The 13133-nt window shown below is 49.4% G+C and overlaps 1 protein-coding gene across 3 annotated transcripts in view; it reads left to right on the top strand.

Annotated features, from left to right (window-relative positions):
• The window catches only part of CRB2 (crumbs cell polarity complex component 2), a 48723-nt gene that overhangs the window by 29851 nt on the left and 5739 nt on the right, over positions 1-13133 (top strand). For all 3 annotated transcript variants that reach the window (XM_056505449.1, XM_056505448.1, XM_056505447.1), the window contains exons 7-12: positions 6503-7441; positions 8226-8782; positions 9590-9755; positions 10163-11027; positions 11801-11917; positions 12344-12470. In XM_056505449.1, the coding sequence (XP_056361424.1) occupies positions 6503-7441; positions 8226-8782; positions 9590-9755; positions 10163-11027; positions 11801-11917; positions 12344-12470 (2771 nt within the window). The remainder of the gene's footprint in view (positions 1-6502; positions 7442-8225; positions 8783-9589; positions 9756-10162; positions 11028-11800; positions 11918-12343; positions 12471-13133) is intronic.

The raw sequence follows: 13133 nt of genomic DNA, 5'->3' as shown, positions 1-13133 counted from the left end.
CACTGATTAAAGTGAACTTGCTACTCTGATGAAGAATGCTTTCTTGGGGCGGCAGGGGTTCCTTCTGTGTGTTTGCTTCTTCAGTCTGAGGAATTTGGGGAGTGTTGAGATAACAATGCAAGTCAGGAGAAATTCTTTCTTTGCAAATTAACTGCCTCAGTGCTGTCTCAGTATCGTGCAGCTAGATGAACATTCTCTCTGAAATATTGTTGTTGCAAAAGTGGTGCCTCACTCCTGAGAGAACAACATAACAGGTCCTGAAGAGTCTGTTCAGCACATAGTTTGTGCTTTAGCAGAGGATATAGGTACCCTGAGAGGATACAAGAAGTATCAAAAGATTGCATGGGCACTAAATGAAGTGTGAAGGAGAGGGAATCTTTCATGCTTTTGGAAATTATGTCAACCATGTCAAGAGACAAAGCATATTAGGAAAAGTCTGTCTTTTAGGGAGAAAATAAATCTAATGAAAGGAATTCTTAATTTAATTATTTTTTAGAAATGGTTTCAGTCCATCAGTTATTTATTAGGCAATAGGTTAGGACAGCATAAGAAAAAGACAGGTACCTCCATTTGGCATGGACACTGATTTTTAGCCTGCAAAAATGTTATCACTGAAGTTTGGATCATTCATCCTTTATAAAGTTTTAAATGGCCTGGGTGCTCCCAGTGGAGATGGAGCTGTGCTGAGCCAGAGGGGGCTGTGTCCTGCAGAAGGGCTGTGGCACTGGGCAGCCCCGAGGAGGCGGCTGAGCACAGCACATCCAGCCTGGGCCATGACACCTTGTGATCATGGCAACACTCAGAGCTTTGCTGCACATGGCTGAGGAACACTTCTACTTTCATGAGGAATCAGAAGGTGATGTGGTGTGATGTGTCCCAGTATAATTGGAGGGCTTATTGACCATCTCACTTTGTTCAGCCATAATGTCTTTGTCTCCTTGAGAAGTAGAAACCTTCTGTGCAGCAGCTATAAATGGTTACTCTGTGAGGGTACCAGCCTAGATCAAATGGGCTTGAATTCGTGGGTCATGGGTCAGGAAATAAATGGGAGATGCTTCTTCCTTCTAACTACCTTTGGATAGATATAATTTTTTTGTGCAGATATTTCTTAAGTCAGATTTGTTTTAGAGACTGAGCCTCTAGAGCAAGGGCAGCTAAAAGGTTAAGATAGTAAAGAGATTAGAGGCCTGTTCTACCTTCAACCAAATCCCTTTTGGTAAATATAGCTGAAGGGAGCTGGGCAACATTGGTGAGGCTCCCCCCCTTCCCTTCTGCTCCACGTTTCTTCTCAGAAACCTTCACAGCTCCATGTTAATCAGACCTTTTGACTTCCCTGTCATCTGATCAGAAGGCTCCGAGTGCTGCAGTCCAGAGCCTGCTTGTGCCTGGTGCCAGGTGAGAGCAGAATCTGTGCTGGGTGCAGTGGGGTGTGATGGATTTCCAGGCAGTAGTGTCCAGGTAGACTCTGTGTGTGTATGTGGAAATAAATGTGTGGGTGCATAAACTAAAATAGGCATCTTTTTGAAGACAGTGAATGTTCTGCAGTCTTCACAGTTGTTACACTTTATTATTGCAGTAGTGGCTGAATGTGCACAACTGCCTGTTTGTTTTCTCCTGAACAGTAACAGAAGGGTCAGAGTAGCTAACAGAGATAATGTTCCAAATCTGTGCTGGAATAGGTCCTGTGTGTGCACAGGTCTGTGGCTATCTGAAAAGTTTCGAATCCAAATAAACATTCACTATATCCTTCCCACTTCCAGTATCTGTAAAAGTGACTGGCATGTTTGGATTGAGTAAAATTAAGAAAGTGAAATAGCTAGAGGAGTTGCTGGAATGCTTTTTTTTAATATCTTAGTGATACTGCTTATGGAGATTCCAGACACTGACATGTGGGAGGTTTTGTTTGCTTGGACCTGACATTGATACAAACAGAGACTCCACGTTTGGGGAAAGCTCCCACATAACATTTCTTTGCAGAAATAAGTAACTTCTCTGGGTCCTTACAACACAAAAATACAACTCTGCCTCCAGAAATTTTATATTATGAAAGTAACTGTATTAAAAAACAAAACAAAAACAAACTCCAGAAACATAGAAGAAAAAGGAGACTACAACAGCTAATTTAATAAGGTGGTTAATGAGGAAAGAGAGAGTTTTGATTGTGCACTGCCATGTCTGAACCCATGCATTCAGCATAATGCAGGGAATTTCCTTCCATCCTGTTTGACTTCAGAGCAACAGATCATGGTCATTAAAACCTGATACTTTTCTCAGTGAATTCAGCAGGGTGAAGATGTCTGTGTCTCAAAGATCCCTGGAACAGGGCACAGGAAGGAGGAAAACTGCCTGATGGACCCTGATTCCTCAGCAGTGAATGTGCACCAGGGCCCAGGTTCACTCTGCATTTGGAACTGCCCTTGTTCCTATGGTTCAGATATTGGTGGAAATGCAGTTTTTTTGGCTTAGCCTATAAGAAGAACATTTTGGCCTTGTGAATGGAATTTGGCAGATTCACCTGGAAGGGCAGGAGATTGTCTGTTGGCTCTGCCCTGCTGGGCTGAGCTGGGCACAGCAAGAGGCAGGGGGCAGGAGCAGGAGCAGGCAGGGAGCACATTCCTGGTGTCAGCACGGACAGGGGCCAGCTGGGAGGGTCAGAGCCAGCCTGGATTAGACCTGGCGCAGGGCAGGGCTCTGCTCCCACTGCTCGTTCGCTCCAATCCCTTCTCGTGTGACCGGCACCAGCCAGCGCCTGCACCGCCGCCTGCCAGTCCAGCCTTTTGGTCATCCCTCCCCCCTTCACCCCCAATTTTTCCCTTTACTGTCACCAATGTCCACAAGGAGTCAGCCATGAAATCTGTGCTGATTGGCGTGATCCTGAAGGGAGTTTTTCTGCTAGCAGGTAATGAGAGCGTGCAGTGTGTCCTGCCTGTGTGCGTGCCTGCCCAGGGCAGGGGCTGGCTGTGTGATGAGTGCTGCTGGAGGCATGAGGAGGAACCAGAATTGATTAGAAAGGAAGAATGTTTTTATTTTGAAGAGATCTAAAGTTTTCTTTTGGAAACTTTAGGGTGAGGAATTTGCTTGTTGCAGGGGTCTGGCTGACAGCTGCACAGTCACTGTGCTGCAGTCCTGCCTCGGTGCAGTGTCAGAGCCGGGTGTTTGGGGCACTGGGCTGTGCCCAGGTGAGCTCTGCAGACACGCACTTCTGGGAAACGTTTTGCTTTTTACTGATGTTTTTGCAGTTCTCATTTTTCCTTTATTGATTGAAAGCTGCCTTATCGAGAAGCAGTTTTTGTGGCTGTAAGTCAGGACAGACCCTGTGGTGGTCAGTCCTTCCCCGGCTCCTGCCGCTCCCTCGCCCCCAGCAGCAGCGCGGCAGGAGAGCGGCAGAGCAGGGGTTGCCATGGAAATGGCAGTAATTGTGCAAATATAATTGTGTCGGGGTACGTTTGTTGCGGCTAATTCTCTGCCTACCCCCTCTCCCTCCCCTCCTTTTTTCTTTTGATAATCATAATACAATCCCTAATTAGGATGCAGCAGGGAAAGGTCGTTAGGAATTCAGCTGCCTTATGGAGAGGGCAAGGCGCTGCTGGCCTGGCAGCCCTGCTGAACTCCCGTGTTTCAAGCAACAGACCTTGTCCTTCAAGGTTTTTTGATATCTGACAGCTAAATTAGAATATCTCACTTCATTTATGCTTATTCTTTTAACATGTTATGTATCTGTTGAAGGATATGATTCTTGGACTGTATACAATGAATCTTTGCTTACTAGCAGCCAGTAAATCATTCTCTCCATTCAGGCAGGGGTGAGCTGTGTGGGTTTGATCACACTTGCAGCTACAAAACAGGGCTGTTCCCACCACAGCCGTGGCACTCTGAACGTGCTGAAGGATTTGTATTTGAATATTTGAATATACTGCAGGCTGTGAAAGCTCAGCCACTTTGTGAGTGTTTCTGACCCAGCCCCTGTGGGTTGGTGGCCTGGGACTGTTACCTCAGCTGAATTAAGGGAATGTTGGAAATCCTTGACTGCAGATAGCAGCCTTTTAGATACCACTTGTCTGATTTTCAGATAACGAGTTCCACTGCTTTGCTATTGTTAGTCTTTAACTAGATAAGGAACTCATTAAAAGTTTGAAAGTCTCCTAATGGTGTAATGAATCAGATTGATTGCTTTTACTATTGATGGCTCAAATAAAAGTAAACATTCCAGCTATGAATTTTAGAGGGAACAGAGACTACTACTTGTATACAAGGAGAATAACTTAGTTTTGTTACTTGTTTTTGTCAAACAGTCATGTCCCCCAATTTTTTTTTTTTTTTTTTTAAATAAACCTGAAAAGGGATCCCTATGCTGCTCTTATAAAAACCAGTTAGTGTTGAAGAACTTCTTAATACCTACTTCCCAGTGGGTCTGCAAAGACACAGCTGTTCATGTCTTGGAGAAGATTGGCATAATGGATATCCAGGAAATGATCTGTACTTCTGGAAACTGTAGTGATGTAGCTCCAGATAACTGCCTAGTAAGTCTTCCAGGAAAAAAATTGCCATTAGCCAGATTTTTAGAACTCTTGTGCAATCTCCTTTTCACCCATTTCAAACAATCCAAGAAATCTAACCCGCTGCATTCCATGGTAAAACCTGGTGTTTAATCACCACCAGCCTGGGGTTGTGCACCCTCCCGGGGACTCTGGCCCACCTAGTGTGAGGCACTGGGGGTCTGCAGGCAGGAACAGCCCTGGCAGGTGCTCCTGCTGTGTGCCACAGAGAGCTGAGACCTGCTCAGGCTGGGAATGTGGAATGGGAAAATGGGCCTCTCCTGCCTCCCAGCCTTCTCAGAAATGCAAAAATTCACGGCATCTCTCCTTTTGTTATCCAAACCAATGTTATCTTTCCCTCACTGCCTTGGTAAATGTCAGCAACTCTGATCTGAAACAGCAGCATCTCCAGCGTTTGGGACTATACCAAACCTGTTTCCTTATTCAACAGCCTTTCCCCTTAAATTTGACTGCAGACTTGCCTCTGCAGCTTGGAGAGCCCTCCAAGAAAACCCACACACTTACACTGCTCTACTGCTTTTTCCCAGCTGTGACTGAAGTTTTCCAGTCTTCTCCCAAACTGGGATTCTCCAGGCATGTCCCTTATACTCGATTTATTCCAACACGTTTCCTTCATAGCTTGGTGCTGCAATCTTCATTCTGTCCCTGCTGTCCCCTTGCTGAGCAAGCCCAGCAGTAAGAGGGAATAGGGCTGTGCTGAGGTGGTGAAGATACTGCTGCTTACAGAACAGCTCTGGCACATCTGGAAAGGTCAGAATTAGAGCCTTGCATTTCTCCTTCAGTGCTTCCGAGAGTTCTGTCCCTACACTGGCACCACTGGACAGTTTGGAGCTGGAAGCTTGTGTTGATCTCTCTCTCAGGGGACAAACCATCACCGCAAATATTCAAGAACCTGTATCTTTGCTAAGTTTTTATTTTTAATCACACATCAAGTCCAGCTTCAGTGCTCCTAATGCCCCATCTCCCCTCATCTCTCTGCCCCAGGCAGCTCTCTAATCTCTTTGACATGCACATTATGTCTAGTGGCTTTTCTTTACAAATGTCCTTTGTGTTTTGATTCCCTTCCTTTGTGTGTGAATTCTTTCCTTTTCTTCCTGCTGCCCTCGTTGTGCTTGCTGGCTGGATCGGGTGTAATGCTATTAGATTGGGATAATCCATGCTTGGTTTATCTGTGGGACTGTCTCTGAAGATTAGTGAAAACCAATGTTATAGGCTAGATAAACTGAACTGGTTCAGGGCTCTTCTGTCAGTCTGGGGATGCTCAGAAAAATGACAGCAGATTTTCATTAGCCAGATTTGGTAATTTACTTGAGCCCCACTGGGATCCGTGTGCTGCCAGGAGACAGAACTGCAGTGCAGGACCTCACCCAGTTCTTTTCTGCAGGACTGGGCAGAACTGAAATCAGCTTAGTGCCAGCATGGCAGCGTGCCTGTGGAGCATGTTGTGTTTGTTGTTTGGTAGTGAATTGGGTTTCGTGAGTTTTACAGCTGGGAGGTTGTCTTAGAATTTGAACTTTTTTAACTGATGCTTTCCAGTAACTTCCCATTTTACTGCTGTCTGCAACACTGTTTCCTGGACCATGCTTCAGTTGGATCTGTAGACCTACCTGGCCTTTCAACATACCAAACCTATTCAGAAAAAACCATAAATTGCTTGTCCGTGTTTTGGTCCTTTCATATCTTCTGCACATTGACTGCCTGTGGGGTTTGAGCTTGGGACAGGACAGCACTTGATGGGGGGGGTTTGGGCTGACAGGCCAAAGCTCTGTAAGTAGCACCTGGGAGGACACAGAAGTTTGGTTTTCTTACTCTTGCATCATCAGCAGGATGCTCTGAGTGAGTGTGGGGCTCCTTGCTGGCAGCTGCTCCCCAGAGAGAACTGGGGAGGGCTCTGGGAGGGAGTCCCAGTCCCACGGTGAGATCCCAGCTCTACATCTCTTCTGCAGGTGTGGAATGTGCTGTTAACATCAATGAGTGTGAGGAGGGACCCTGCAAAAACGGAGCTGTCTGTGAGGATGGCATAGCTGACTATTCCTGTCACTGTGCCCCTGGCCAGGATGGCATCACGTGGGGAGGGAAGAACTGCTCTGTCCAGCTGACTGGGTGCCAGACACACGACTGCCAAAACGAGGCCTTGTGCATCCCAACCTACCAAGCTGAGAGCCACGGCCACCTGTGCCAGTGCCAGCCTGGTTTCTATGATGCCACATGCTCGACACCAACAACGTTCTCCTTCACTTCCAGAGGGTTTCTGTCCATTGAGCTGCCCAGGAGCAGTGAGAGCGGGAGGGGCGCAGCAGGAGCCAGCGTGTCCCTGCGCTTCCGAACCACCCTGCCCAGCGCTGTCCTGTTCTACCGTGGCCATGCAGCTGAGTACCTGTTCCTGGAGCTCTGGGATGGCGTCCTGCATGCAGAGCTGAAGAGAGAGGATGTTGGGTACCTGCTGCTCCTGGAGGGGCTCAGAGTGGACGATGGCCAGTGGCACAAAGTGGAAGTTGCTGTGCACAGCACGGTGCAGCTGAAGCTCTGGCACAGCTCTTGTGAGGCCGGGCTCTGCCTGCAGAGCTCTCCTGTCCCACCGGGCACTGCTTTGATCCCACAAGCATTCCTGCATCTGTACATTGGAGGTGCTGAGGATCCAATGGCCAACAACACACAGAGCCAGCAGGGCTTTGTGGGCTGCCTGCAGGACGTGCAGGTGGATGCTGAGGCCGTGCTGCCAGCAGATCTGCCCCTGGCAGGGCCGTCCCCAGCCAGGCCGGGCTGCGAGCGCACTGAGTGGTGCCTGGCCCAGCCCTGCCTGCACGGGGGGCTCTGCGTGGACCTCTGGGCCTCCTTCAGCTGTGACTGCCCCAGGCCCTATGGAGGCCCAGCTTGCTCCTATGGTAAGTGCTGTGAGATTGACACCTGCCAGCTCCACAGGTACTGCAGAAGCTTGGATGTTAGCTCAGGAAACAGGACTTTCTATTTGACCAGGGGGAAAAATAAATCAAAAGCCTCCGTGAATAAAATTGTCATTGATCCCTTTCCTGTCGTTTGCTCCTGCAGGAATGACTGTCAGTTTGGTGGTGCAGGTTATTCGTGGTAGAGCCAGAGGCTCTGCCTTCACCTTTGTAACAGATCTGTGTGAATGCAGGGGAGCAAGGAAGTTGTTTTACTGTGAAAAGTTGATTTTGAGCTTCTGAGTTGAGGATGAATAGGAATGTATTGCTTTATAGATAGTGTTAAAGGAAGCTCTTTGACAATTTTGAGTTGAAATAATACCTTTTTGCATTTTTTGCTCCTGCAAGACTTGTATTAGTATTGGGGTTTTTTCCAACTCTTCTGAGCCCTAAATATGGCTTGTACTGCTGTTACCAAATTTACAAATTTTAGAAGCAACTCTGTTTCTCAAAAGTCCTTGAATAAATCTGCTGGATTGGCAAGGGCTCTGCTAGACCTGTATTTCACTCTCATGCTACTTGGGCGCTTGAATTTGTGCCCTCCAGAGGAAGCAAGGACACATTCATCTACTCCTTAGTGTCACAGACCTGTGGGGAGGAGTGTTGTTACCCTGGCACACATGGAAAATGCTGAGAAGAAACATTCCCCATTCCTAAGGAGCTGCATGCCTGTGCCTGCTGCATTCCCTTTATCTCTGAGTTGAATTCTGTTTCTTTTCTCTTCCAGAGCACCCAGCAGCAACATTTGGCCTAGAGAATTCCACCAGCTTTGCCTCTTTCACCCTTTCTGACAGCCTTGGTGCAGATTTCAACCTCTCCTTTTTCCTGCGGAGCCGGAAGCCTGACGGTTTGTTAGTGCAGGTGTGCAATGGGACAGGCCCCTGCCTCACCCTGTACCTGAGGGGTGGCCAGCTGAGCATAGAGACCTCACCTACAGACACCCTGACCTTGCCAGGGAATGTGCATGATGGGAGAAGACATTTGGTGGCCCTGTCTTTCCAGGGAGGCTCTGTTGCTGCTCTGCAGTCAGACACATTGGTGGAGCTGGGGCAGCTGCCAGCACAAGCCCTGGGAGCTGGCTCTGAAGTGTTCATTGGAGGACACCCAGACCCCAACAGTGCTGAGCTCTGGGGGGGCTATTTCAAAGGCTGTTTGCAGGACATCCAACTCAACAGCCAGCAGATACAGTTTTTCCAGGTGGAGAATGACAGTTTGTCAGGGGAACTCAATAGGACTCAAACTGGAAATCTTGTGAATGGCTGCATCTCTGATGATACCTGCAAGGTATGTGCTATGTCTTGTTTGTGTGTGTGAAGGGGTTTATTGTAGTTCTGTTATTACACAAAAGTCTGTTGCTGATACCAGAAAGAGGAGAAGTTTTTTTGGTGTATTGAAGAACACGTGGTTCTCTGTGCTCCCATCTCACTCAATATGCTATGATTTAAACGCCAAGTTTTCTCAAGTTTCCCTGTAGTTTTTGTGGTTTTAGAACTTGGGCAGTGGCTTTTGTGCTGCCCATCTCCACTTTGCTGAGCCCACATAGATTCCAGACTTCCCTCCCTAATCTGTAACCTTGCCAGCTCCTCCCTTTATCCTGTTCCAATTCAACAACAGAAGCTGAAGGAGCTGTCTCGATGTGCCCTGGGATCAGGGCCTGGCTCTCCTCTGTGCCACACCTGGTCATGTGGAGGCCATACCCCCTAATCCTGCCCTTCTTGTTTATGGTGCTCTGAAGCATTGTCCCCCACCTGTGGTGTCAGGGGTGTCCTCCTGGTGACAGAACTTTGTGAGCTTCTTGGGAGCATCACAGTTTGTTTCATCTGTTCCTCACCTGTGCTTCTGTGCCTTGTGCTTTGCCACATTGCTGGAGTTCCTGTTGGTCAGTGCTGTGCCCAGGGGGGAGAAGGAGCTCAGGAATTTCTTGTACAGAGACCCATGTGCTTCCCTCACTGCTCTTGAGTCATTGTTCCATTTCCTTCCTCTCTTGATTCAAATGCTGCTTGTGCTCATCTTCATCATCAGTTCTACCAAACTCTTTTAGACCTCAAGATGAATTACTCTGCCCCTAAATTCCCCTGTTTTGTTTTTCAGTCTGAGCCATGTCAGAATGGTGGCAGATGCATTGTCACTTGGAATGATTTCCATTGCAGCTGTCCAGCAAATTTCACTGGGAAATTTTGTGAAGAGAAAGTCTGGTGTGAAAGTGACCCATGTCCTGAAGCCACCACCTGCCTGGACGTTGTGGCAGGATATGTGTGTAAGTTCTGTTCTTCTGTTTGTGTGTTGGTAAAAACCCCTCATTCCCTATGTATAATCCAGTATTCCAGTTTGTGCTGCTGGAAACAAACACAGACTGCAAGAAGGACACAGAGTGGTGCCAAGGTACGCACTGCTGCAGACAGCACAGGCTCCTGGGCTTGCCCTGGGTGTGACAGAGCACAGCTGAGGAGTAAAAATTGCTGCCTAAGAGCTGGATATTATTACAGGAGGCGCAGTTGTAAACAGGAAGAGCTTTAAGGTTGCCAGCAGCTCGCCTGTAATCCTGCTCACACTAAGCTGAGGGGTTCTTAGGGAGAGAACCTGCCAGGGGTGTGCCATTGGTCTGGCTCAAGCAGGGCACCAACTGTCTTTGAAATCCCTCGTGTTCTCCCCATTTATTCCTAGGTCTGGCTAATGCAACATTTAATAGTTCTGCTACCATGGAATTTACCACCAACTCATCAGTGACCAGAACTCTGAGCAGCCTCCACATAGACTTCAGAACCAGAGATGAAGATGCTATTTTGCTTCGGGCTATGGAAGAGATGGATTCCCTCCAGGTAGCCATCAGGAATTCTTCCCTGCTGGTTGCCATCAGGAGCGGGAACAGCATCGAGGGTGTGAGTTTCCTGAGCGCGCAGCCCGTGGCGGACGGGGCGTGGCACAGCGTCTCGGCGGCCATGGAGGAGCCGGCCGCGCTCTCTTCCCGCTGGCTGCTGCGCTTGGACGGAGCCAACGCGACTCTGCAGGGCAGGGCCGGCAGCCTGGACTTCCTCAAGAACAATGCCGTGGTCGTGGTGGCCGAGGATTTTACTGGCTGCCTGGGCCGGGTGCACGTCGGGGGCATCTTCCTGCCCTTCCCGGCGCCGCAGCCGTACCCGCAGCGCGAGCAGTTCTGGCGGGCCGGGCCCGGCAGCGCCCGGCTCGGCTGCTCCGGGACCGACGTCTGCGCCTCTGGCCCCTGCCTCAACGGCGGCACCTGCCACGACCTGTTTGACGCCTTCGGCTGCGGCTGCAGCGCGGGCTGGGCGGGGCCGCGCTGCCAGGCCAACATCGACGAGTGCCAGCCCAGCCCCTGCGTGCACGGGCGCTGCGTGGACGCCGTGGCGGATTTCCAGTGCGACTGCTTCCGCGGCTTCATCGGCAAGAGGTGCGACATCAACGTGGACGACTGTGTGCGGCACCAGTGCCTGAACGGGGCCACGTGCGTCGATGGCGTCTACGGGTACTCCTGCAAGTGCCCCCCGCAGTTCTCTGGACCTCGCTGCGAGTAAGTGCCAGGGCACAGGAGCCTCCAGATAAATGGGACTTTCACTTTGGGAAACTTTGGGACCATTTTTCATTGCAAGCATCTTGTCGGTAAAGAACCTAAATTCTGCTGTTACTTGGAAGGTGCTGTCCAGGTCCAAATCCTCACTGACAGGGGCTCAGCCTTGTACAGGATAAGGATCCTTCCTTTTGATGTGGGTTATCCCTGTGCTACATTTCAGAGCTCTTTGAAGGGTACATACTCTGGCCTGTTGTCATTTCCCTCTAGCACTCCCCAAGAAGTCCATCTTCTCTGTAACTTGATTCCCCTCTGCCATATTCCTATGCTGATTTAAAACAAAACATCTTGTGCCAGTTCAAATGGAACATGGCTGTGTTTCAGTTATCTGACCTATCCAGGATGATTTTCCTGTTGTTCCTGCTGCATTCTGGTGCGGTTACCCAGTACTGGCATTATCCTCCCTGGGGCCTGGCTGTACTGTTCCAGCACTGTCCTGTCCCTGCCTACATTTTCATGAGCAAGAACAGGCCTGTGTGAGAAAAGTCTGGGTACTGGTAGAGCTCCTGTCTGTTCCCCAGGCGTGATCCAAGGATACTCTGATGTTACAGATGAATTCTGAGACTGTTCCCCTTTTCAATTGTGTCAAACTCCTTCCTAGAAATACCAATGACTGTGTTTATGACCCTTGCCATCCCCATTTCCTCTGAGCCCCAGAACACTCTGTCCTTGCCCAAACCCTGAGTGCCCTAAAGTCTGTCCCTTTCTCTCTCCAGGTGGCCATTCCCCCCTCAGCAGTGTGGCAAGAACTTCACCTGCCTGAACGGTGGCAGGTGCGTCACGGAGAGCTGGGGAGCCAACTGCTCCTGCAGGCCTGGCTTCACTGGGAGGAAGTAAGTGCTGCTTTGGGCTCCAGTGCTCCAGTCCTGATCTCAGTGGGGGGCAGAGCAGGGCCACTGCTTCACCCTCCTCCATGTCCTTGTGCCAGTCAAACAGCTGCAAATGGGAGCACAAGCTGGTGCTTGGAGCACAGGGAGGCTTCAGATCATCCAGCTGCCAATACCAGTTTTTGCAGCGAGAACTGCTTCCACCTTTTTCCAAGCATGCTACCTGTGCTGGAGACCTGTGTTGGCCTCAACCCCATAGAAAACACAACAGGAGGGTTGGGGAGAATTTCATGTTGTTAGACTCCAGAAAAAGCACCTGGAGAAGCTGCAATGGGCACTTTTTAAACAAAAGAGGCTTTTTTAGACTGGGTGATTTTGTGTTCTATGGCACAAGGATATATATGACAATTCTAATACACTCTTCCTTTCCAGCTGTCAAATCAACATAAACGAGTGTGACCCGAACCCGTGCCAGAACGGGGGCACGTGCCAGGACTCGGAGAACAGATACGAGTGCGTGTGCAGCGCCAGCTACACCGGCGAGCGCTGCGACATCAACGTAAGCACCGCCCTCGGGCTCTGCCTATCCCTCTGCTGTCACTAGGGGGCTCCGGGCTCTGCTGGGGCTGCTCCTGCTCCTGCTCCTGCTCCTGCTCCTGTCCTGCCTAAAGCACTGCTGGGGAATCTTGAGTGTTTTTTTTCCTCTGCAGTGCTTGCTGCTTATTGGTCTCCAGCATATAAACAACTGCAGTAAATGCTCCTCAGTATCTGCATGTGCTGCCATATGGCTTTTGGGGCTCTCTGCACATTTCCATAGATTTCACAACTCTTTGGACAGTAATCCAACTCCTGCAGTCGACCTAGGTTCCTGGAGAATGGAATTCCATTTGGTGTTTTATCTTGGATAAGAGTTACTAAACACTTTCCCTCTCCAAAGATCGTCTGAGGAGAAATGGATGTTTGGAGAAGGGAAGTTGGATAAAGTCAGGCCAAGAGTGGTTCAGGTCTGTGTCCTGTCCCTGAGCTGTCCCCATGTGCTTAAGCCAAGTGTTTGGGGTGGGGCTGGGATCCTTCCTGGGGAAGATGGGATCCATACCCTGCTTTCCTTGTGAAGCTGTTGCATGGACAGGCAGCTCGTTGGGTAACCTGGGAATGTACTAACCCATACTGCATGGAAAGGGCTGTTTGCCAGGCTGTTTGCTGCTGTTGCTGTTGCCCAGGG

Source organism: Oenanthe melanoleuca, chromosome 17 (assembly GCF_029582105.1).
Source record: "Oenanthe melanoleuca isolate GR-GAL-2019-014 chromosome 17, OMel1.0, whole genome shotgun sequence".
Lineage (NCBI taxonomy): Eukaryota > Metazoa > Chordata > Aves > Passeriformes > Muscicapidae > Oenanthe > Oenanthe melanoleuca.
The sequence above is the reverse complement of the archived record's forward strand: the minus strand, read 5'-3'. Positions and strand labels throughout refer to the sequence as shown.